This window comes from Macadamia integrifolia, chromosome 6, assembly GCF_013358625.1.
Source record: "Macadamia integrifolia cultivar HAES 741 chromosome 6, SCU_Mint_v3, whole genome shotgun sequence".
In the NCBI taxonomy this organism is placed as follows: Eukaryota; Viridiplantae; Streptophyta; class Magnoliopsida; order Proteales; family Proteaceae; genus Macadamia; species Macadamia integrifolia.
The window spans coordinates 15,169,545-15,190,613 of record NC_056562.1 but is presented as its reverse complement, the minus strand read 5'-3'; the positions used below and the strand labels follow the sequence as shown (position 1 = coordinate 15,190,613).

The 21,069-nt window shown below is 37.8% G+C and overlaps 3 protein-coding genes across 12 annotated transcripts in view; 1 reads left to right on the top strand and 2 right to left on the bottom strand.

The window, feature by feature from the left end:
• Positions 1-25: 25 nt before the first annotated feature.
• LOC122082420 (zinc finger protein JACKDAW-like) lies at positions 26-2,956 on the bottom strand. Of its 2 annotated transcripts, none has more exons than XM_042649972.1 (4): positions 2,821-2,956; positions 2,321-2,691; positions 1,793-2,189; positions 26-1,547 (listed from the first exon to the last, which is right to left on the bottom strand). In XM_042649972.1, exons 2-4 carry the CDS (start codon positions 2,466-2,468, stop codon positions 641-643), a joined length of 1,452 nt encoding a protein of 483 aa, XP_042505906.1. In that variant the 5' UTR covers positions 2,469-2,691; positions 2,821-2,956; the 3' UTR covers positions 26-640. The 2 variants fall into 2 exon arrangements, with proteins under 2 accessions (XP_042505906.1, XP_042505907.1); XM_042649973.1 differs by having other exon boundaries at positions 2,321-2,694; positions 2,821-2,933.
• Positions 2,957-11,262: 8,306 nt separating this feature from the next.
• Positions 11,263-16,862, bottom strand: LOC122081350 (syntaxin-71-like). The gene is made up of 9 exons (XM_042648431.1): positions 16,480-16,862; positions 16,237-16,362; positions 15,304-15,469; positions 15,100-15,185; positions 14,880-14,948; positions 14,753-14,797; positions 14,577-14,639; positions 14,382-14,458; positions 11,263-11,733 (listed from the first exon to the last, which is right to left on the bottom strand). Exons 1-9 carry the CDS (start codon positions 16,633-16,635, stop codon positions 11,718-11,720), a joined length of 804 nt encoding a protein of 267 aa, XP_042504365.1. The 5' UTR covers positions 16,636-16,862; the 3' UTR covers positions 11,263-11,717.
• Positions 16,863-19,953: 3,091 nt separating this feature from the next.
• LOC122082448 (probable E3 ubiquitin-protein ligase HIP1) overlaps positions 19,954-21,069 on the top strand; it is a 17,058-nt gene continuing 15,942 nt past the window's right edge. For all 9 annotated transcript variants that reach the window (XM_042650024.1, XM_042650026.1, XM_042650023.1 and 6 more), the window contains exon 1: positions 19,954-20,246. The gene's annotated coding sequence lies outside the window, so the exon portion shown is untranslated. The remainder of the gene's footprint in view (positions 20,247-21,069) is intronic.

The window sequence follows — 21,069 nt, the reverse complement described above, 5'->3', positions numbered from 1 at the left end:
TAATTTGTTCATAGCTTTCCCATAATAGAAAGAAGATTGCCATATCTTATAGTCATTGACTCAATCAATTCAACCCAACTAAGCTTTTCCCAACTACATTATAGTTTTTCTTCACCCACAGTCAAGAGGAAGCCACCTTGCCTGACCCTTGAATTCAACTAAAGAAAGTTACTTAAAAGGATAGACAAGGGAAGAAGAGGGGCAAAGCATTATCGTTTACATAGAGAAGAGGTTGACATAATAGCTTCACAACTTTGACTAACGGTCAACCAGTTATCTTCCGTGTAGTTACAGTTTCAACTTTCAAAAGGAAAACGATTGGGAATGCGAGAAAATAACAGAACCTGCATGGATGTCTCAGTCTCACTCCCTTCCCTTTTGCTTCTCTCGCTCACATGCACATGCACAGGGTAGGCTTCCTTCTGTTCCTGTCTCTTTCTGTGTTCGTTGTCTCACTTTTTCCTCTTATGACTCATAACTGTTCTTCCCACTCTCTTGTCTCGTTATTCCCTTCACCAGTGGGCAATGGCAGCCAAAGTGTCCCATTGATGTGACGATGACAACTCGGCCGGCCGGCTAGTAGAGACGTATGATATGATAATATGGTATACACACTACATGGGTTTCAGTAATGGAGCCGTCAATGGTTGCCATTGTAATGGTGGCTAAAGTCTCCCATGGAAGCATACCTCGCCAACTCCTCCTGTAAGAATGGGCGGCCACCCTCATCTCCTACTCCCAGGAAATCTCTCGTCAGGCTGTGATCCACTTCATTTGCATTTGGGCCGCATATTAAAGAGCTCAGGTTCAGTTGAGGCATTCCGGCGACATTTCCGGCAGTGGTACTGGTGGTGGATACTGCGAAGCCACCGAGGAATGGAGGGTTGGGGTTCGCGTTGCTGCTTCTTGTGGATCCCATCTGGGCTGCCTTCTGTAAAAGTGCAGTGGCTGACATGTGGGCGGGACTTCCTTGCTGCGCTTGACCTGAATGAGTACTAGATGAGTACAATGAAGCTAAGCTTTCAACCATAGGGCCCTTGTTGCTGTTGTTACTGTTACCTTCCTCCTTTAATCCCCGTGGAGAAGTGGACAAAGAGAGACTAGCACTTGTCGATGGCCGATCCAGCCAAACTCCAAAGTCCACCATAGAAGAAGACGAGCCATAGAGGTTGGTCGATGATGCCATTTGCATCAATTCAGGCAGACCCATAGAGCTTGACGGCAGGAAAGCATTTGAATTAGCTTGATGATGATGATGATGTTGATGATCCAGCCAAATCGGCAACCTGGGCTTCTGATTCTGATGATGATGATCGTCTATAGTATCGCCGAGAGCATTATTGTGAAACATGGCCTGGCTAAATTGAGGAATCCCAGCGACATCTCCTCCTCGGCTGCCGAACCCATGAGGCAGGCTAGGTGTGGTGTCGTTGATCGATGAATCAGGTCCGAAGTTTAGGTTTGTAGGTGCTGCAACAGAAATGAGTCTACCACTCTCTTCCGCTAAAGCATCACAGAAAGCTCTGTGGGTGATGAAACTATCCTTCCTGAGAATAAACAACACAAATATTAATTGGGTCATTCATTAAAGCTTCAATTATTCTCTTCTGCGATTCTATTTCGAGTATTTTTTATTTTTTATTTTTAAATTTTCTTCTAGGTGAGCATTTATTTCTGATTCTCCTATGTCGGAACATGAACAAGAATCACTCATCAACAAAATTATACATAAAGGGTCCTTAAGATTTAACTCAGAAGTGGAAAATGAAAATCACTTTGTGGTGGTTTGTACCTGGAAAACAGTGTTCCGCAGTCGCATTTATACTCTCGAGTTCCGCAAGTCTTGTTGTGGGCTTTCCAATCGGAACGGACAGCGTATTTCTTCGAACATTTCTCACACTTCCATTTCTTCTCACCATGTTTTCTGCTAAAATGTTTCTTAATCCCAGTAAGATCTCCAAGAGCCCTAGATGGATCGTGATGAACGCAGCTCTTCTCGGGGCAGATGTAAACTCTCTTCCTCACTTCTTTGCTCGTCCGTTGACGGAGCTTCCACGGCAGATTATGCCCTCTCCGATGAAGCTGCAAGTTCTGGTCTCTCTGAAACCCTTTATTGCAGATTTCACAGAAGAATCGGTTTGTGGCCATGAGTGTCTTGGGCGATAGAGCTATCACCTCGGCATCTGGATCTGTTTAATTAAAAAGTGACCCATCAGTAGAAAGCTGCAGAACTGAGCTCCCTAACCCCCAAAAAAACAAAACCAGAAAAAAAATGAAAGGAAAAGGGCTCAGCTACTTAAGTCAAGTAGCTATAGCTCACCTGGCGTTCCTGGGAGATTCCTCTTCTTCTTCACCACTGGAACAGGAGCTGGATTGGAGGGAGGATTAGGGTTTGGATTGGTTTCTTGTGGAGCAAAAGCTCTGATGGTAGTGGGAATTGAAAGCCCATCTCCAGACATCATCTGCATCTGAAATTAAGAATCCGAACAAAATTAACAACTTTTGCACACTCTTTACTTCAGTTGCACCTCAGAGCAGACGAACCAAGAGTCTTCTTCAAAAGCTAGATTGGATCATTCAAAGACAAAACACGAGCTTTATTTCTTTTCTTTCCTTCGAACTCCAAAGAAGAACATGATAATACACAGAAAATGAAAAATCGATCCCTCTGCGTATGTTTTACTTCCTATTCTGCTGAAAGAAAAACCAAGAACAACCCAAACCCCAAGCATTAATCCAACAACAAATTAAAAAATCCTCTCGCAAAGACAATCTATAGTATGGGATATTCTTCTTGGTTCTTACAGAGATCTCCTTTACCTTGTTTGAATCTCACAAAGAAAAAATCAAAACCCATGAAAGCTAAAGAGAATATTTCATCTCTGTCCCTGCCTTACTTCCTCAAGACAACCCCTCCTTTCCCTCTCTCCTTCCTTATTCTACACGCCTCCTTCTCAAAGTCGGTCAGCCTTAGACTTAGCTGGACCACCGCCTCTCTCTCTCTCACAGTCAAAATTTGTAATTTTGTTGAAGTGTAGTCAGTGTTGGTGTGTGGATAAAGACTAATGAGGGCTTGCTTGCCTTTATCTCGTTGGTGGTATTGGACCAGGGTTAAAAAAATTGGACCGTATCGGTCTAATCGGATGATTTAGATCAGAATCAATTGAGATCAATCTTGATTTTAGTATCAATCGTTACCTATCTGATCCTATATCGATGGAATGATTCAAAGTTTTTTTTTTTCAATTAAATTGAAGGGTAACCTTTTTTTTTTTTTTTTTTTTTTTAACCATGGCCGGACCGGTCAGTATTTCGATTTGGGGTTTTTAAATCTTGGGTGGCCCTGGTGTGTGAAGGAGGGATGAATTGGATTATAATTTTGAAGAAAAAGGAGAATAATTTTTTAAGGTAAAACAGTAAAAAGAGTGAAAAAAGGAAAAAAGGATCTAAGTAGGGATAAAAAATCATAAAATAAGATGGGATGTTTGAAGTAAGCTTTATAAGGAAAAGGTTAAAAAGTTAAAAAGGTTAATGCCTTTACAGTCAAGGCATACATGATTATATCATTATTGCATAATAAAATAATAAAATAATATAATATATTAAATCTATAGAAGAGCCGACGCTTGCGACGCTATTTTGACTATTATTATTTTTACATGCAGAGAGAGAGAGAGAGAGACTAAGAGAGAGAAAGTATTCTACCAAAAAAGAGAGAGAAGGACGACACGGGTCTTCGTCACGATTCCCGGTGGTGGGGGGCCCAGTATGTTAGGGTCAGTCCGTGATACTGTCTGCTGTAAAGGCTGAAATGAGTTTGGGTTAGGTGGGGCCCACTTGACTGAAACTCTCTGCACCATCTGATCCCCAATGCAGGGATCTATCGCAGTATATGATACTGGTGTGGAGATGTAGAAGGATGGTTGGCTTGGCAGCTTATGTAAAAGGAAGAAGGACAGCTGGACAATGACGTGGCATAAAGGGATTCCAAGTTGAAAGCAGGATTTGGAATTAAAAAATGAGGATTGGATGGTCTATCCACATTGGATTTCTAGGGTTCAGGTCGATTTTAATGGATTCTGGTCGGCCCGATCCTGATTCATCTAGGTCGATCCATATTGGATTTGTAGGGTTTAGGTCGATTTCGATAGATTTCAATTCCTTCAAATATAAATTGGCCGATCCATATTAGATTTCTAGGGTTTAGACCGATTCCTACATATTTTAGCCAATTCCAGACTTATGCAAGCCGATTCTACTTACCTGAACCTTGATTGAAAAGGTTGGACCAGCATTTATAGAATCGGAATCGAATTGGTCAAATCAACCAATTTGGACTGAAATGAACTGAACCCGATCTCGATTTGACAAATCAGAGCAGTCCATTGTTGCTGAGTTTGATTCAGGAAAATTCCAGTTGAATCAGAAATGAAATCGAATGGACCTGGTCCAAATCCTGAATCCGAGTTTAGTAATCTTGGATTGGACTCTCCATGGCTGACCCGGATGGGTGGATGGATCATTGGTTAGGTGAGTGATGATGCTCATGCATGAGTGGATTAGGTTGGAGACTTAGAGGAGCTGGTGCAGCCAAAATTTTGAACTAATTGGAACCTCTTCTCTTTGTAACATAAGCATCATTAATAAAATATGGATTAATGTGGACTGTGGGGTTTTCATGGTAAAAAAATAAAATTTCCGGTTAATTCATTTCCCTCGTAATTAATAATTGAAAAAAAAAATATTTGTCACGATGATAATTTATAGTTTTCTTATCATGTGATTTTTTTCTTTTCTTTTCTTTTCTAGCTCATCTATTATGAAATGTAGACTCCATATTGATGATACCTTTTTCAGAATACCCATTAATGAAAGATGTGGGATGCTGCTAGCAAAAATAATAATCTAGGGTTCTTCTAAAAAAGTCTATTGATTGGATTTTTAATGGCCCACAAAGGTCATTTGAGTTCAATATATGTTATTCTTGTCCCCTTAGCTCCCCACTTCTCTCTCTCTCTCTCTTCTTCCTTATTTTAGGGTGGATATTCTAGTTCCCCCTTATAGTTTCTTATAGTTTCTCTCTTTCCTTCATTCTGAAGAAAGGGAGATTGGGGTTGATATATGATTTTTTTTTTTTTGGGTGCGGATCAAATGAACAATTTTAATTATATGGGGCTCTCCACCTAATTAATTCTAAGTAGTTTGGACATATTTATAGGTAGATAACAGATGACACAGACCAATTTTTTTGTTTCTTAGGTAAGGGCTTTTTGACTGTTAGGTAGCCAATGATTCTTGAAAAAAATACATAAATAATATGAGGGTCAGAGAGGGTTCTTTGACCATGCAACATAGAAGGACGCACCAATGAGATAGGATAAAGATGCTAACATACACGACCTTGGCAGCTTACAGAACCAAAAAATTTCACAAGGGTACATTTACACCAACACTAAAAATTTTCACCTTAAAAGTGATTTGATAATTTCGACCATTGGATGTGTAAGTAATTGTATGAATTAACAAGACTCACATTCAATTATATACCCATTTTAGTAGTATATCCAACATTTTTAAAATCATTCGAGCCTCAGTCACTCAGCAAATTTTATTTGGATTGAAACTTCAACCACATGAAAAGTAGCATACAATGCATTGCATCATGTGATATTGTTCACTTTGAACTGAGGCCCTCATGATTTTAAAACATATATACATGGAATGGGTTGACCCTGTTGGTGTATGATGTCTTGTATTCCGTCGCAGTTTAATCCAGGGAGTACTGGTGCAGCACCTAGACAGCCAGGACGGCGGTCCCGCTAGCCGGTTAGCGGGCCGTGGGGGTTGCAAGGGGGGCAGGAGGCCCCCCTGCATGTAGGGGGTGTAGGGGGGCGCAGCCCCCCGCTCGAATTTTTTATTTGAGGGCAATTGTGTACTTTTCGGATTAGGGTTTTTTCACTATATATTTGTAGCGAAGATTTCTTTCTCTGTAATGCAAGCAATACTGAGAGGTGTGAGGACGAGCGCTGTAACCCTATTCTCCATTGATAGTGAAGTAGGATCTCATCTCACCGGGGACGTAGGCAACCTTGCCAAACCTCGTAAAATCCGTGTGCATTGTTTGTTTTTTTCCATTATCTTCTGCATCGTTTTAGGGTTGCGTTTCTACAGACCCATCTTTATTTATTTATTTATTTTGGATAAATAGGGAAGGGAAGAAGGTAATGGCAAAAGGGCCTCCAGGTGAACATGTGATATTTTCACACCTCAGCTCATCAGCTACGCAAGGTAGTTGTTATTTCCTTTGTCTATTTTGCCCACAACATGTTTGATGAATTTACATAGAGAATGATAATTTGTCATCTTGAAGGTCCGAGGGAAGTTGCAGAAAAGATGAGTGTTTCCTGCAAAATAAGAATGGATCTTATAAGCTGACTTTTGAGTCAATGATCGATCAGTACAAGTGCAGCCATAGCTATAGAAGTATTGAACCGCCGCTTCCATTAATATTTTACGAAGCAAGAAGGAATCCATTCGCTCATCCGGATTCGAAACTCGAAACTCGAGACTCGAGAGAGCAATAAGTAATTTAAGTAGTAATTCTTATTTTAATAATAATAATTAGTAGGGTATTTAATCAAACCGCATATGCTTTTGGCTCTGCAACACGACCGATGCTATCTCCTTCTCCTTCCCTTTCCTCTCCTCTTCTCTGTTTTGATCGATTCCCAAGTCCCAACGCTTGCACACGAACACATAATCACAGAACACTAAAACGAAAAACACTAGAAACTGTTCCCATCCATCAAAAACCCTAATTCCCAGAAGAGGAAAGAGACGACCCCGACCAGATACGACATCCCCTCTCCACCGCAAAGATTCCCATCTCTCTTTCTCTCTCTCTTTCTTACTTGTTTCGTTGTTTACATGCAGAGATAAATATGTTCTCCACTTGGGGTCGTGTTTGGTCAGATTAGGGTAACTGAATAATATTGATTACAACTAAAAAACAAGAAGAAAAGGGAATAAAAATTACTATTTCTAACGCATCCTAAGGAGGAGGCCAGTGCTGGTCTTTCTTTTATATATATCCATCTTCTTTTGTTATAGAAATTAAAATAGAGGGTTATGTATACCCAGTACCGTACGTAGTCTTCTTCTCTAACCCTTCTTTATTATTTATTTTTTTTTTTTTCCTGGTAGAAATCTATTTGGTTGATGGATCATGGATGGACATCATGGGTACATTAGAGTTTGTGTTTAGTGTCCTCTCATAGCCAACAATCGGTTTGATTTCATGGTATCAACGTTGATATCAGTCATTACTGATACTAATAGCAATATAGATCGATAATATTTAAGTATTAAAATCTTCTGCAAGGAGACAGTGAGTGATAGTGAACATCCGATGCAAAAGATTTGAGTCCAGCATCTAAGTATATATATATATATATATATATCCATTTGGTTGGGTGGGTGGGTGAGGTAGGTGGGTGGCTCATGAGTCATGGCTGGCCTACTTCATTTTTCATGGATGGAAACATTTTGGCAAAGGCCAAAAAATGTCCCTTGGATGAAGTTAACTTAAATGACTGCACAGTGCACACCATGTAATGGTGGCATGTGAGGTGCTCACAATTGCAAGGGTAGGTTTTATGGATTTATTCCATATATATTCTTTACCCCAGTGTGCTCCCCCATGCTGATTTGCTAAACTCAAAATAGGAGTATTATCAATTAAATTTGGGACAAGCATCTCTAAACGACTGAACGCAGGGTATCCAATGTTCTCTCAGAGAGATTTTTATATTTATTTATTTATTACTTTTTTTAAAGAAATGAATATAAAAATCACTCTGAGGTAGGGATTTAAATATCAGAAATGAGATCAGTATCAGTCTTCGTCGATATCAAATGATATCAATCTCGATCGATTTGTATTGGTCTGGATTCATCAATTATATTCTTATTTTTTTTATTAAAAGCAAGATTTTTTTTTTTACAATTTTAACCTTGGCTTGTTAGCAATACCAATTTAAGATTGGTAGGACCATATTGATATCGGCCTCACTCTGATACTGCTTTGAGGGGACTATGGATACACTGAGGGCTCAAGGATCCCTTGCCCATTAAAGGGAGAGGAGAGGATGAGAGATCAACAAAACAATAAACCAATGTTCTAAATTACCAATGGTTAATCAGACTCTCTCTCTCTCTCTGAACCAAGTTTCATGGTTTAACCGCTGGCCGTTGATGCTGCTTAAGATTTTCATTGAGTCTGGACTCTGGATTGCTAGTGTCATTCATTTATTTCATCGTGGGTTAAAAGGGGAATTAATTATTAGGGAAAAGATTCTTTGACCCACTAGGGAAAGATAAGGTAGCATTTCTCTCTCTCTATCTCTCGTCTTCTCACATGTGAGAGATGATCTCGTTGTCCTCTTATGTACCAAATTGTTTTGTCGCATCTCATTGGTTTGCTTTTCTATGCTTCTTCCTCGAGGTCCTATGAAATGACTCCCTACTCCCTTTGTGCTTTCTGGTGGATGCCCATGTTCATTCCCCCATTGAAGGGTGTAGGGAATAGGGATGGTTACCGGTTACCGTTCTTCCTCCCTTTTTCCGTAATTAGGCATTCTTCCTTTGCATTTGAATTAAATTCATGATGAGGAAGGGATGCAGGTCTGCGCGTGAGGAAACAATTCCCATTTTGGAAGCGTGATAAGTTAGTGGAGAGTGACTGTGAGCGTGTACCACATGGGCTGCTTTTGATTCTCTTTCAAATTTGGAAGAGGAAAAGAGGTGGAATAAGGGATATAAGATTTGAGATTTGAGATTTGAGATTTGAGATTGAGATTGAGATTGAGATTGCTCAAAACGTACTACTATGTCTGGGCTCACAGTCCAAAATACAAATTGACAGAACAAGTAGGCCCAACAATACAACAGCCCCATATGTCACTATCACCTCGTGTCCACAATATCTGAATCTCGCTTTTCACTGGGCCCATTGGGCCTTCCTTTTGTTTGTATAATATCTCTCTCTCTCTCTCACATGTTCTCCACAATTTCTACCAAAAGAAAAAAAGAAATTTCTCCACAACGTCAGTTTGTAGCCTTCCAAGAAACAATTGTTTTCTGGACATTAGAAAAAAAAGAGCTTTTGTGCACGAAAACAAAATCAGCCTTATCATTTTAATAACGATGTACCATTTAAAAATAAAAAATTTGAGGTTGTGGACTTGTGGGGATGACTTTTTTATTCTTTTTGTTAAATTTTTTTTGTCTTTACTTCTGATTGTTTGAGTTTCATTCGTATCCATGCCATAGTTAGCAAATTCGGATTCGGGAATTATTCGGACGGAGAATTATTCAGAATAATTCGGACGATTAATTTAAGGATTCGGTCAAAAAAGCGGTCAAAAAATCTTATTGGGGTTTTTTTAAAAAAAAAAAAATTGTTTTTTTATTTTTTATTTTTGGTATTTTTTTTTAAAATAATGTTTAAATGGACCGAATAATTCGGTTTAATTCGGATTCGGTCCGAATTATTCGCGATTTATATTCATTTTGGAAAAAGTCGCGAATTTTAAAGAATTTTATTTTTAATTCGGATTCGGTCCGATTTTTTGATAAAATTCGGAAAAATTCGGTTCGGCCGAATAATTCGCGAATTATTCGGCCGAATTGATAACTATGATCCATGCTACATACATTGGCATGGAGCTGTAAGTGTATAAAATACTGTGTGTTGTTTGAGAGAGAGAGATGGTGGGGACTGGGGAGGGGGAAGGGGGAAGGGGGAATGGTCGGGGTTTTGTGTAAATTTTTTTTTTTTTCTTTTCCAAGTTTTCCTTGGCCACTTTACCAAAAAAAAAAGTTTTCCTTAGCCACAATGGAGGAATTTATTACTTCACCAATGGCTAGTGTTGTACTTGGATGGGCATAAGGGAATAGCAAAAGTCGTTTTCCACCTCCAACATGTAGGGACAGTGATGATCACCATGGGTGAATTTTTTTTTTTTACCAAGTTTCTATAGCCAATTCATAGATACCAAAAAAAAAAAAAAAAGGTATAATTATATCAATCATATTGGTTGTAACTTGTAACTCTTAGGGTCTTCAATCATTTCAGCTCATTTTTGCCAGGTTTCAATAATTTTTAGCTGGTACAATTTTTGGAAATTAAAATTATTGATCTGTTTTCTTGTTTAAAGAAACAAGAAAATAAGGAAAAGTTGTTCATTGGGTTATCAATCTATTACAGCATTGTTGGGTCAAACTTTTTATATTTAAAATTATCTAGTCAACTAACTTTTCTTTATAATTTCACACAACAACTCAAATTGATGTTAACAAGTATTCTCGATTTTACTACCATTTAGATGAATATTTTCAGTTGTCAGTATACCCATAAGCCATTTGTCAACTTTGATAAGGAAGCTTTCTCCCATGGCCATGGAGGGAATACCTGATTCAAATATTCATCTTATGAGGAGCTCATCATTCTTTTTTGGCAAGGAGCTCATCAGTCACTTTTAAAGAAACAAGGGTAAAATACTTTTAATATATCACACATTTTTTTTTAATGATTTCAATTAATATAAAGAGGAATTGAATCTATTTTACCAGTCCAATTTAGACAAGCTTGAACATAAAAATAAACTTTATAGGAAAATGAACTATGTCCAAAAACAAGGGCTTGTGTTTGCAGGAAAAGACACATATACCCCTTGATTTGGGGATGTTGCAGAAAAAGAACTACGTCCAGGATCGAGGCCTACACCAGCACTCCCATGTGTCTATTTCTCATCTCTTGTGAAAAGATTCATCTACCCCTTTTTTTGGGGAGGAAAGAGATAGACATAGGGAGTGTTGGTGTAGGCTGCACTCCCGTATAGAAAACCACTTCCTTTTTTATGAAACATAAAAATCTCAATTAAATTCTTTTGATTTGAAAAGGCAACATAAATATTCTATTTGAAGAATTTAATGAAGTCAAGAGAGATTTTGTGTCAAGCAGGCTAAATACAATAAGCAAAAGGATGGGCAATTAAGCAAGAAAGCAAGGAGCATAGACAAATGAAGTTTGGACTGATGCAGAACAGTAGTTGGCATGATGGAAATTTAGGCGCGCACAGACCAACTTTGCATCGACCTAAACACCTTGAGGGACTCCACCCTCATCATATGGCTTAGAATCATTTGCTCAATCATGTTTAAATGAGTTTATTAGTCATGTATAGTCAAAAGACAATCAAATGGTAAAAAAATATAAAAATAAATTAATGAATAATCATTAGTTTTCTGCAACATGAAAATGTTTTAGGGTGAAACAATTCAACAAATGTCTCTGCTGGTTGTGGCAAGATCTTGAGGTCAAATCCCACCTTCCCCTAGGAGATCGGGGGACTGTCTTTTTTTTCTTTTTTCTTTTTTTTTTTGGGGGAGGGGGTGGTATTGGTGTGTTCAGGGGATCCCGGAAACCTAAATGAATCTAAAGGACAAGACGGTGGTGATTCTCCGAGATTGAACAAGGACGCTCAGATAGAGGTAGACAAGAACTTGCCTCCCCAAATGAATCTAAAGGACAAGATGGTTCTGGTTGAACAAGGACACTTGAATACGGGTCGAGAAGACTGTAGAAAAAATTAAATATACATAGCAAGCCCTAAAAAATGGAAGAAATACCAGCAGCAGAATCTGTTTGCATTATATCACTTCTTCAATACACTGCAGCAAAAACAAGTACGGATCCATTAGAAAAAATGAGCGAAGGGTAAAATAAAACCATATAAGGAACTCAGCATCCACAGACATAATAGTAGGGCAAGTCTATCTGCCTGTAGTAATAAAAGCAATTGGTGAACTTTGATAAACTACATGCAGACTCTTAGTAGGTATATAGGGAAAAGTAAGGTCAATATGTTCAACATGAAATCACTAAGTACATTAAAAATGGCCAAGATACTATTCTACCCTGCAAATTCAATTATTTGGACCCTAGTAGTTGAGTTTGATGCTGAGCGGAGTTTGGTCTTGAGTTGTCTTTTAAGTTATCTTTCTTTGTAATTAGACTCATAGTAGGTTTTCTAATTTAATACATATTTTGGAAGTAAACCACGATAAGAAGATTCTGAATCCTATCGTGGCTCTAGGATTTCCCTTTTTTTCTTCTTCTTCATAGATTCTGTCACAAACTCACAATTATTGAGTGTTTTTAGTTAGGCTGGATTAGGTTTCTATAAGTCCAGCCCTGTTTCAAGTCAGTTTCCTTCATTATTTAGTTTCCTAGTCAGTTTATGTTACCTAATTAGTTAAAGATTGCTAGGCCTTTCCTTTTTAGTGTTTGAACCTGCTTTTGAGTCTTCTATATAAGTTTGTATTGGTGTCCAACCTTGTACGTGAATTTGATTAATGAGATTCTCATTTGAGCCTTTTCTTTATTCTGTGAAATTCAGATTCGCTGTGAGATGTGGTATTATGTTGGTGGGAAGCCAATAGTGGCGGGCGGGAATCCAATTGAAGCTAGGTGATCACTTAGTCATATCTTCCTTCTTCTTCTAATCCTGCAATCAGATCAGCACTGCAACTTTTATTTCCAGCAGATAGTATTTTATAGAATCTTTTTAAGTAAGAGTATTTGATAGAATTTGAGTTCTGAATCAGTCCCTGCTCAGTATTTCTTTTTCTAATCAGACCTGAATTCAATTATGGTTTTGACTTTTAAAAATTAAGTCTATGAACTGTGTTTGAGTTTTTCCTATTCTTAATAGCGATTCTTGAATCTTGAGTTAAGACCTGAGTTTGCAGATCTGCTTACATATACAGCAGCCCTTGAGTTAAGACCTGAATTTGCAGATCTGCTTACATATACAGCAATTGCACTTCATGCTTCATTGATTCATGGTTTCAAAGAATCCTATTCTTAGTGGGATTCTTTTAAAACTCAAGATCAGACCCTTGGATCAAGTTCAATTTTTGACATTCTGTTCCTATATCTGATATAGTGATCCACTGAAATTTGATTCAAATCTGAAATCCAGATCACAGTTTTATCACTTATTTTTTTAATTGTGGTCCTTATTTGTTCACTGCAATTCTGGTTTAATCTGAGTTTCAGAAAAGTAGTTCCTTAGGCTTCCAGAAATCCATCAGGTTTTCCAGGAAAAATAAAAAGAGGGAAAGAATAAGTGCACAAGTTGAATCAACCTAGGAATCTGTATGCATCAACATGTTCATCAAGTTAGCAAAAGGTGGCTTGAGGCCACAACAGCATAATCACAGTGATCTCTAGGACATGGGTTGGGTTCCCCATGCAAGTCTCCTCCTACTTTCTTCTTTATGAAAGAATGGCCAGCTTTGATTAGATTCGTTAAAAGAAAGAAAGAAAGAAAGAATAGTGGTAGACAAATAAGAAAAAGGGAAAAGAATGTTGAAGGCAGACATAAAGATGAAGAGCCCTCCCCCCCTCCCCACACCCCACCCCCCACTCCCACCCCACCCCCAAAAAAAAAAAAAGAATGAGGCAGCACAATGTTACATACGCACACAGGCATACATGCAAGCTACAACCACCCACCCATGCACATACGCACACACACACACACACACACAAAAGCTTACCAAGCATCTTGGTGCAAGAGACACACAGGCCACAGCTGTGTGCCTGTGTCCCAACAATTATGCAGCAGGTATACATGCATGTCCAACATGACATGGTTGGGCACACAAGAGACCTAAAGAGAGGAAGTGTCCTGAAAAAATAGTTTTATGCATATTCTTTTGTGCTTTCTTGCAATCCATACACAAGGAGCGTTGATGATGAAAGATATCCACTAAAACATTATTTTCCATTTTGCGTCAAAATTCTTTTAGTAAAGCACACTAACAACTACAAGTTAAATCACTCGTAAGCCCCAAAAAAAAGGAAAATCAGCCATTTTTTGCACTCCCTCCATCCCGTAAAACTGTCAATTTTGGGCTTTCATCTGTTCCAAAATGTTAGTCCATTACAAGAGTTTAATGCATGAATTTTAGTTTTTAGGCAATTAAGCCATAATCACACTAATGCAAAGTTGGTATCTGCATTGAAGATGAGGACAAACATGAAAAATAATTTAGATAAAGTGGGAAGTTGGTGTACTAATAAGGACTCCTTTTTCTTTTTTTCTCAAAACAAGCAATCTTTATGCGACAAATGGAGCAGAAATTAGCACAAGAAAGGCATCGGTGCATATACAATATAAAGAAAATGGATAATTATCACAGGAATATTTCCCCAAATCATAATGAAATGGAAAAGAAAGTCGAATCAGAATACGCAATACTCATATCTTTGAATGCATATGAGATATTACAGAAAGAGAGATGGAACTTACTTATAAAGATATGCAGCAATTCCAAGGATTATACACAATAGTATGATATCAATACAGAAATTCCGACTGGACCTCAGCTGGAAGAAGACAAATTGTACCAGAGTCATTTAAACTATCCTAGATAAGTGAAACTGCAACAATTCATCTTAGCTGAAGGATACAAACCAAAGTAGAAATCAGGCAAAACTCAAATACCTGAGTAAGTGTTTCCTTTAGTCTAACATTAGTATTCTTCAGGTCAGCATTTGCCCTGTCAACCTGTGGAAGCATAGAAAACTTACTAAGATTTAATAATAAAGTTCTTCCATCCAATGTGCTCGCATGCTGTATTTTAAAGTAACAGAAGGTAAGGGATAAAGCACGAATCTTACCTTGGTTTCGATTTCATCAACCAAAGGCACTTGTTTATCCAGTTCCTGAACATATTACAACATATGATGAGAACCCTTTTTTATCACATTGCATATGACTTTCAAAGTGCCGCATAAGACAACCAACCTCATTCATGTCATGGGCCATATTTTTCAATGTATGCAATCCGTCTGATATAACATCCAGACCTTGATCCTGGATGAATGTAAAATTAGATTATGCAAAATTTATAATACACATATAACGGAAATAATCAAATTATGTTCTCCTGGTCACAGTTTAGATGCAAATGCCCCTTTTCTGGATTTAAATAGAAATAAAATTGTAACCAATATGCAACACCTGCCTGTTTCATTTTTCGCATTTCATATTCCTGCCTAAATTGACTCGACTCTTCAGTTTGTTGAAAGAAGTCAGAGTCAAACTGTCCATCTGCAATAGATTGTGAAATTAGGCAAGAAAACTGCCATTAGATGATTGCAGATAGGGACAGGATGAGGCAATAGCAAAGTAGAACATAAATGGGAACTCTATAATTCAGATCACTCACCTGATGTTGCTTCAAATTTGATGCCTGGACGAGAAGCAGAGGCTGCCCAACCTCCATTTTGCTTGGCTGCATTTGCAGTCCCATCTGGTATGGCTTGAATTCTCTCTGGAAGAGCAAGTACCAAATCATGGCGGGTGACAAGTTCTTCTTTTGTCAGTCCACTAACCTGTGATTAGTTTATGCCAACATCAATATCATAGAAAATTATTCAAACTCCCTCAATATTTTCATTCTTTTCCACAAGAAGCCTTGAGAGCGCCCAAATACAATAAGACAACCACTACGAGAATTACCATTCTAATAGCACAGTAAAAGACGAAGCATCAGATCATATATTTGGCACTTCGGTACCAATACAAAATGCTGAAAATTTAGGAATGGTCTTTCTGTTCATTCCATAGCTTCCTGGTACTCATTGCTTGACTGAAAACCCACATAAAGTGGCATGAAAGAAGGCAGAACAATCAAAGTTGGGATGTGATTCTTAAATTTCAGGAGAAATATGGTGGAACAAAGCTACGGACACCCAGACAATAAAACCACTATAATAGCAGCACAAGCTACTACGTGAATTAAAGTGCATCAATAAACACAAAAAATATGGCCGGATGGGTCATTCAATATCATATTCAAGCAACATGATTTTCAAGCAGTTGATAATGATTTTTAGGATTCACATTACAGAAAATTAAAAATCCATTCTGCGCCTTGTCTCAAGCTGAACTCAAGTTATATGCTCTCACTCAACCCTAGAGCATTTCTGAGGTCCGCGGATGATAGCACAAAAGCTATCGGAAATCCAAAATCTAAAACTCCAAATACTAAAATCATTAAGGAAAAAAAAAACTGCAAAGACGATCTACTGATCCCTTTATCTGAATGTAAATTGATCAATTAAACAGGGGAAAAAAAAAAACTTAAATGTGAGAGAACCTTCTTATGTGCTAATCTCTGCAACTTGGGGAGCTCATCGAGCATTCGAGCCTTTGTCCGACGAATCTCAGCGTTCAAGGCGACAGCCGAGGCCCTATTCTTCTCGTTGGCAGCGATTTCCGATTTCTGAATAGGAAATAGTACATCAATTAAGGTTTTCTATTCTTCTCGTATAATTCCTTCACGTTTAGATGATGAAATTGAGTGGAACCTAGAACTAAGAGGAGAGAATGAATAATGTACCTCAAGAGCTGCATCAATGTCAGCCTCGACGACGGCATAGAGACGAGCGAACGCATCGTCACCGGAGACCTTGAGGTCATTCTGCTTGGTGATGTCGTACTTGTCATACTTCTTGCAGATCGCATCAACGCGGAATAGAATGTCGATCACGCTCATCTTCTCTCTCTCTCTTCTCCGGATTCAATTTTGCTCGAAAATTATCCCTCCAAAAAATTTTCAAAAAAAAAAAAAAAAAAAATATACAAACGAGAATGGAGGAGAGAGAAAAGTTGCAGAAGATCAAATGAACGGAGAGCAACGTTTTCTCCGGTTTCCTTTCGTGTTTGTTTCTCCCATCCTTAGCTTCTCGTTGGTGTGGCAAATGAGACGTCCTCCGTCGAATCCGGTTTTGCATGGAGTATTATAAAGAGTAGAAACGGAACCAAAGAAAATTGGTTAAGAAAATGTGAGTACAGAATTGCCAGTTGCCAAACACACACAATTGGCGTGATGAGGGTGTTATGTTTTTGAGAAAATTACATCATTATCTACTTTTAGATTTCTCTTATAAAATTGCCTATTTTATGTTTCTGTTAATCAAAATACATATAATTAAGGGCCCGTTAGATAACATTTCTGCCGTTTCTATTTCAAGAAACGGCAAAAACATAAATTTCCATTTCTAGAGACAGAAACGGAATTGAATGTGTTTGATAAGTCATGTTTTTAGAAGTCGATAATAACCAATGAAAGAATGGCCACAAGTCGTTTCTAGAAACAGCAACTTGTTTCGCCTGGGTCGTTTCTTGAAGCATAAATAAGTAAAAATTTCTATTTATATTTCTGAAAATAAGTGAAACGGAACAGTTTTATCAAACGTTTTTTACTCCGTTTATGCTGTTTCTGGAAACAGAAACGCGTTTCTTGAAACGTTATCAAACGGGCCCTAAGATTCTTATATTGTATTCCATCGTAGTTTAATCCAGGGAGATAATTGATGCAGGCGCCTAAACACGTATTCTTTTTATGTAATGCAAGCAATTTATTTCATTTTACCAATGACGTAGGCAATTCTACCGAACCTCATAAACTTGTGTGCATTGTTTGTTCTTGTTTTTTTATTATCTTCTGCATCATTTTGTCTGCATCCCCATCATTATGCAAGAAAGAATAAGAACACCATTACCTATAATCATGGAAGAAGTATAAGTTGAATTCTCTTGAGAATTAAGGTATTTATTTGACTATGGGAATCACTTTCGTCTAAAACTTGACTTCAATATCATTGTTTTTTATTTAAAACTTGACTTCAATATCATTGATTTTTATTTGCTTTCAATCTCTTGACTTTAGGCTGTGTTTGATAGCCAAGAGAAGAAAAGAAAAGAAAAAAGAATCTAGAAAAGAAAATAAAGGAGAAGAAAATATAAGAAATGGTGAGAAAATAAAAAGAGTATGTATGTTTGGTTATCAAGATAATAAAATAAAAAAAAAATCAAAAAATATTGAATTTTAAGAGAGAGATAGACACATAGGAAATCACTGTGTAATTATTCATTTTTTGTCTTATTATGTTTTCATATTTTCTCATGTTTTATTGTATTTTTTTGTATGAAAATTTTTGGGGGAACAAAAATTTTTTTTACAATTTCTGAGGGGAATTTTGAATTTGAAAAGAAGAATCTTCTCATGGGTGAAGACATACCAAGTGCAAAGAAAAATTCTTAACACAAGGAAAAAAGTACAAAAATTGTACTCTTTTCTTGTCTTCTCTTGGCTACCAAACATAGCCTTATTGACGAGTTTTTATCGTTTTCTAATTCCCTTAAATTCAATGGCAGAGCAATCCAAGACTTGGTCTGAAATCTCTGTTGCAGTTGTATTAGAGATATGACCTTCCATTAGGTGTAGCACGAGTTGCAGATTGTTGTATCTAAGAAAAATGAATCCATTTATTTAAATTCCATTTAATCATTTGTTCTATTTTCTGATATATACTTTATTTAAATTCTAGAACAATTTAGAAGCATCTCCCCTTGCACAAAATCTTCCACCTTTTTGCGCAATATCACAACTCTCCCTTCAAAACCCTCCCTCCGCTCTCTACGCTATTTGACACAAAATTCTTGAACCCTAGTTAATCGAATTATTCTTCTTCTTGCCACCTCACGCATACCACCACCGCCACCAACCTCAAGTGACAGAGCTATCACTACCAACCCTTTTCTATTGACTCTCAACCACTCATCATTGATAAAAACCTTACCCAAATATACATTTGGAGTAAATCTCTCCCCTGTTTAATAAACACAAACACTCATTTACACCTTGGTTTTTTTTTTTTTTTCCTAACCACGGGTATCCAGGTTGAAGACTAGTCCCATGAGCCCATACTAACCCGACAATCGCATGAATCGGGTCATACCGAGATTGAATGAGAATCATTCAACTTTCATTGAAAAGTAAAAAAGTAGTAAAGAGTATTAAACACCCCGTGTGAGTGACCTAAGATGTATCTAATGGAAGTCAAACTTAGGACGTCCGAGTTTATGATTCGTATAAAATTCATTGCTCCCCAACTACGCATACCTCCATACATAAAGCGCTCTCCCAAATTATCCTCATTGCTCATGAACTCGTCTTTTGATTGGCCTCTGATGCACGCATTAGCGATTAAAGCTTGCATCAATAAATTGATTGAACGGCTAAGATGCATGAAAGGTAGTTACGGACCCGTTCATAGCCACAAAAGGCAAAAGGGATGGAAGTACAGAAGAGCGGCGGCGGGAGCTAGCGTTCAAAGGGTGCCAATTGTTTTCTTCCGTTGACGCAAAAAGTTGGCAAAAAGTTATATGCTTGCGTGCCAACTCAGGGCTCCAATTCCACTTTGCTTCCACGTTTGCACCTCGGATGTTGAGTCTCTCACACCCGTAGGAGGACAAAGAGTTCCATCCTCCAGCCTTTCTGACCGAAACCAGCGGGGCTTTAAATACTGGAAAACCTTGTAGGTAGGTTTTTCAATGACTGATTCACTCTTATTTTACCTCTTGCGATTGACAGTTGGCGGCGGTTGCCCTTTCTGCCCAGATAGATTCACGTGTTGTGTATTGACTCTTTCAGACCTTCTTTGTTACGTAATTACATATGTCTCCCAAAACAGAAAGTAATACACACAGTGTCGACACTTACACGTGTTATCATCACGTGTTAAAGTTGCCCACTGTTTTCTTTCTTTTTCTTCGGTAAAGCAGAAGTGTCACTGTTGGCAGGTGCTTACTTCCCACGTGTTATAAATGCGTGGCCACGTAAGGGTAATATCGTAATTTAAAGTGTCAGGTAGAAAATTCCTGGTAAGGCGGAACATTTTAGGTTACACATGTCAATCGATAAGGGCGAGTGACTTGGGCGCGTTTCCAAAATCCATCGAAGCGCTTTTCCCTGGATTTTGTGTTGGAGAAGGAGAGAATTTATTTTGGTAGCAAAGGGAGAAGTACAGAGAATTGCAGCATTATTATTTATGTGATATATATATATATATATAAAGGGTTATTGTTTGTTACGGTAAACGTAAAATCAGTTTCTTTTGTCGGTTTTCCGCTACGGTGGGCGTCAAAGCAATCTGTCCTCTTCTTCAGCAACAACGTAGCCACCGCTTCATCAATTTTCAATCAAATTGCTTACTGCGGAGAGTCTTCGTAGCTTTTCTTTTGCCCTTTTCGGCTCTCGATCTTCTCTGATCGTTTCATTGATCGACTTTGTGGGTGCTTAGGTATTTACGGGCATCTAAGGTATGCTTTTCCGGCGAAACTTCATCTTATTCCGATCGATCATCGTTTGATCATTGTCATAAAGTTTATGATCTCATGTTTTACTTTTTCTTGCCGTAATCGTTATTAAAATTTATTGGTTTGTGATGTTGAAATTTATCTTTTCCGATGTCTTGGAGTATGACTAGGCGATCTTCTAATAATTTTACAACTGCTGGATAGATTCTCATGTGCCATCGATAACTTTTAATGTTCGTGAAGGCAAATATGTTATGCGATAACGGCATCTGGTTCTTGTTATTTTGGCTTCGGCTGGGAGTTAGTTGTTTCTCTTTTATCTTTCTCCCTTTTTAAGGATCAGTTCATGAACCCTCAATTCCGGTCTCTGTTCAGGAAATTCATGTTTGATTTTGCAGAATGAGTTGGTTTTTAAACGATTCTTCAGAATATCTGAGAAAATCTTTTGAATCCGTTGGTAGTGGTTTTTATTTACTTTTTTTTTTTGTTGGGAATTTTCGTGTTTGAGAATTTAATTAGTTGAATTTCGGTTCCGGATGGAGTTGATTGCAATCAGTGATGCTTTGTGACAGAGTATACTGTTTTCCATATTATTTTGTTGTTATGGGAAAATTATTTGACTGTCTTTTGGCTTGTGCTCTCCATATCTAACATTGTCATGGCAGTCTTTGTTATTTCACTTATTTCTTCTGCCTTTTCTTCATCTCTCATCTGACAAAGTCAAAATAGGAAAATCTGAAATATGGAAGGGAGAGAGAAATATGGACTTCTCGTTTGAGGCAAATTCATTGTTACAAGTAGAAGGTGCCATTTTTTTTTTTTGGGG

What these genes read in the sequence shown, in the direction of transcription:
- LOC122082420 (XM_042649972.1), bottom strand. Translation starts at nt 2,468, where the DNA reads ATGCAGATGATGTCTGGAGATGGGCTTTCAATTCCCACTACCATCAGA. An exon ending in GAATCTCCCAGGAACGCCAG is followed by an intron (nt 2,190 to 2,320) that starts GTGAGCTATAGC and finishes TTAATTAAACAG; the next exon opens with ATCCAGATGCCGAGGTGATA. An exon ending in TGCGGAACACTGTTTTCCAG is followed by an intron (nt 1,548 to 1,792) that starts GTACAAACCACC and finishes GTTTATTCTCAG; the next exon opens with GAAGGATAGTTTCATCACCC.
- LOC122081350 (XM_042648431.1), bottom strand. Translation starts at nt 16,635, where the DNA reads ATGAGCGTGATCGACATTCTATTCCGCGTTGATGCGATCTGCAAGAAG. An exon ending in ACATTGATGCAGCTCTTGAG is followed by an intron (nt 16,363 to 16,479) that starts GTACATTATTCA and finishes TTTCCTATTCAG; the next exon opens with AAATCGGAAATCGCTGCCAA. An exon ending in AAATGCGAAAAATGAAACAG is followed by an intron (nt 14,949 to 15,099) that starts GCAGGTGTTGCA and finishes ACATTCATCCAG; the next exon opens with GATCAAGGTCTGGATGTTAT.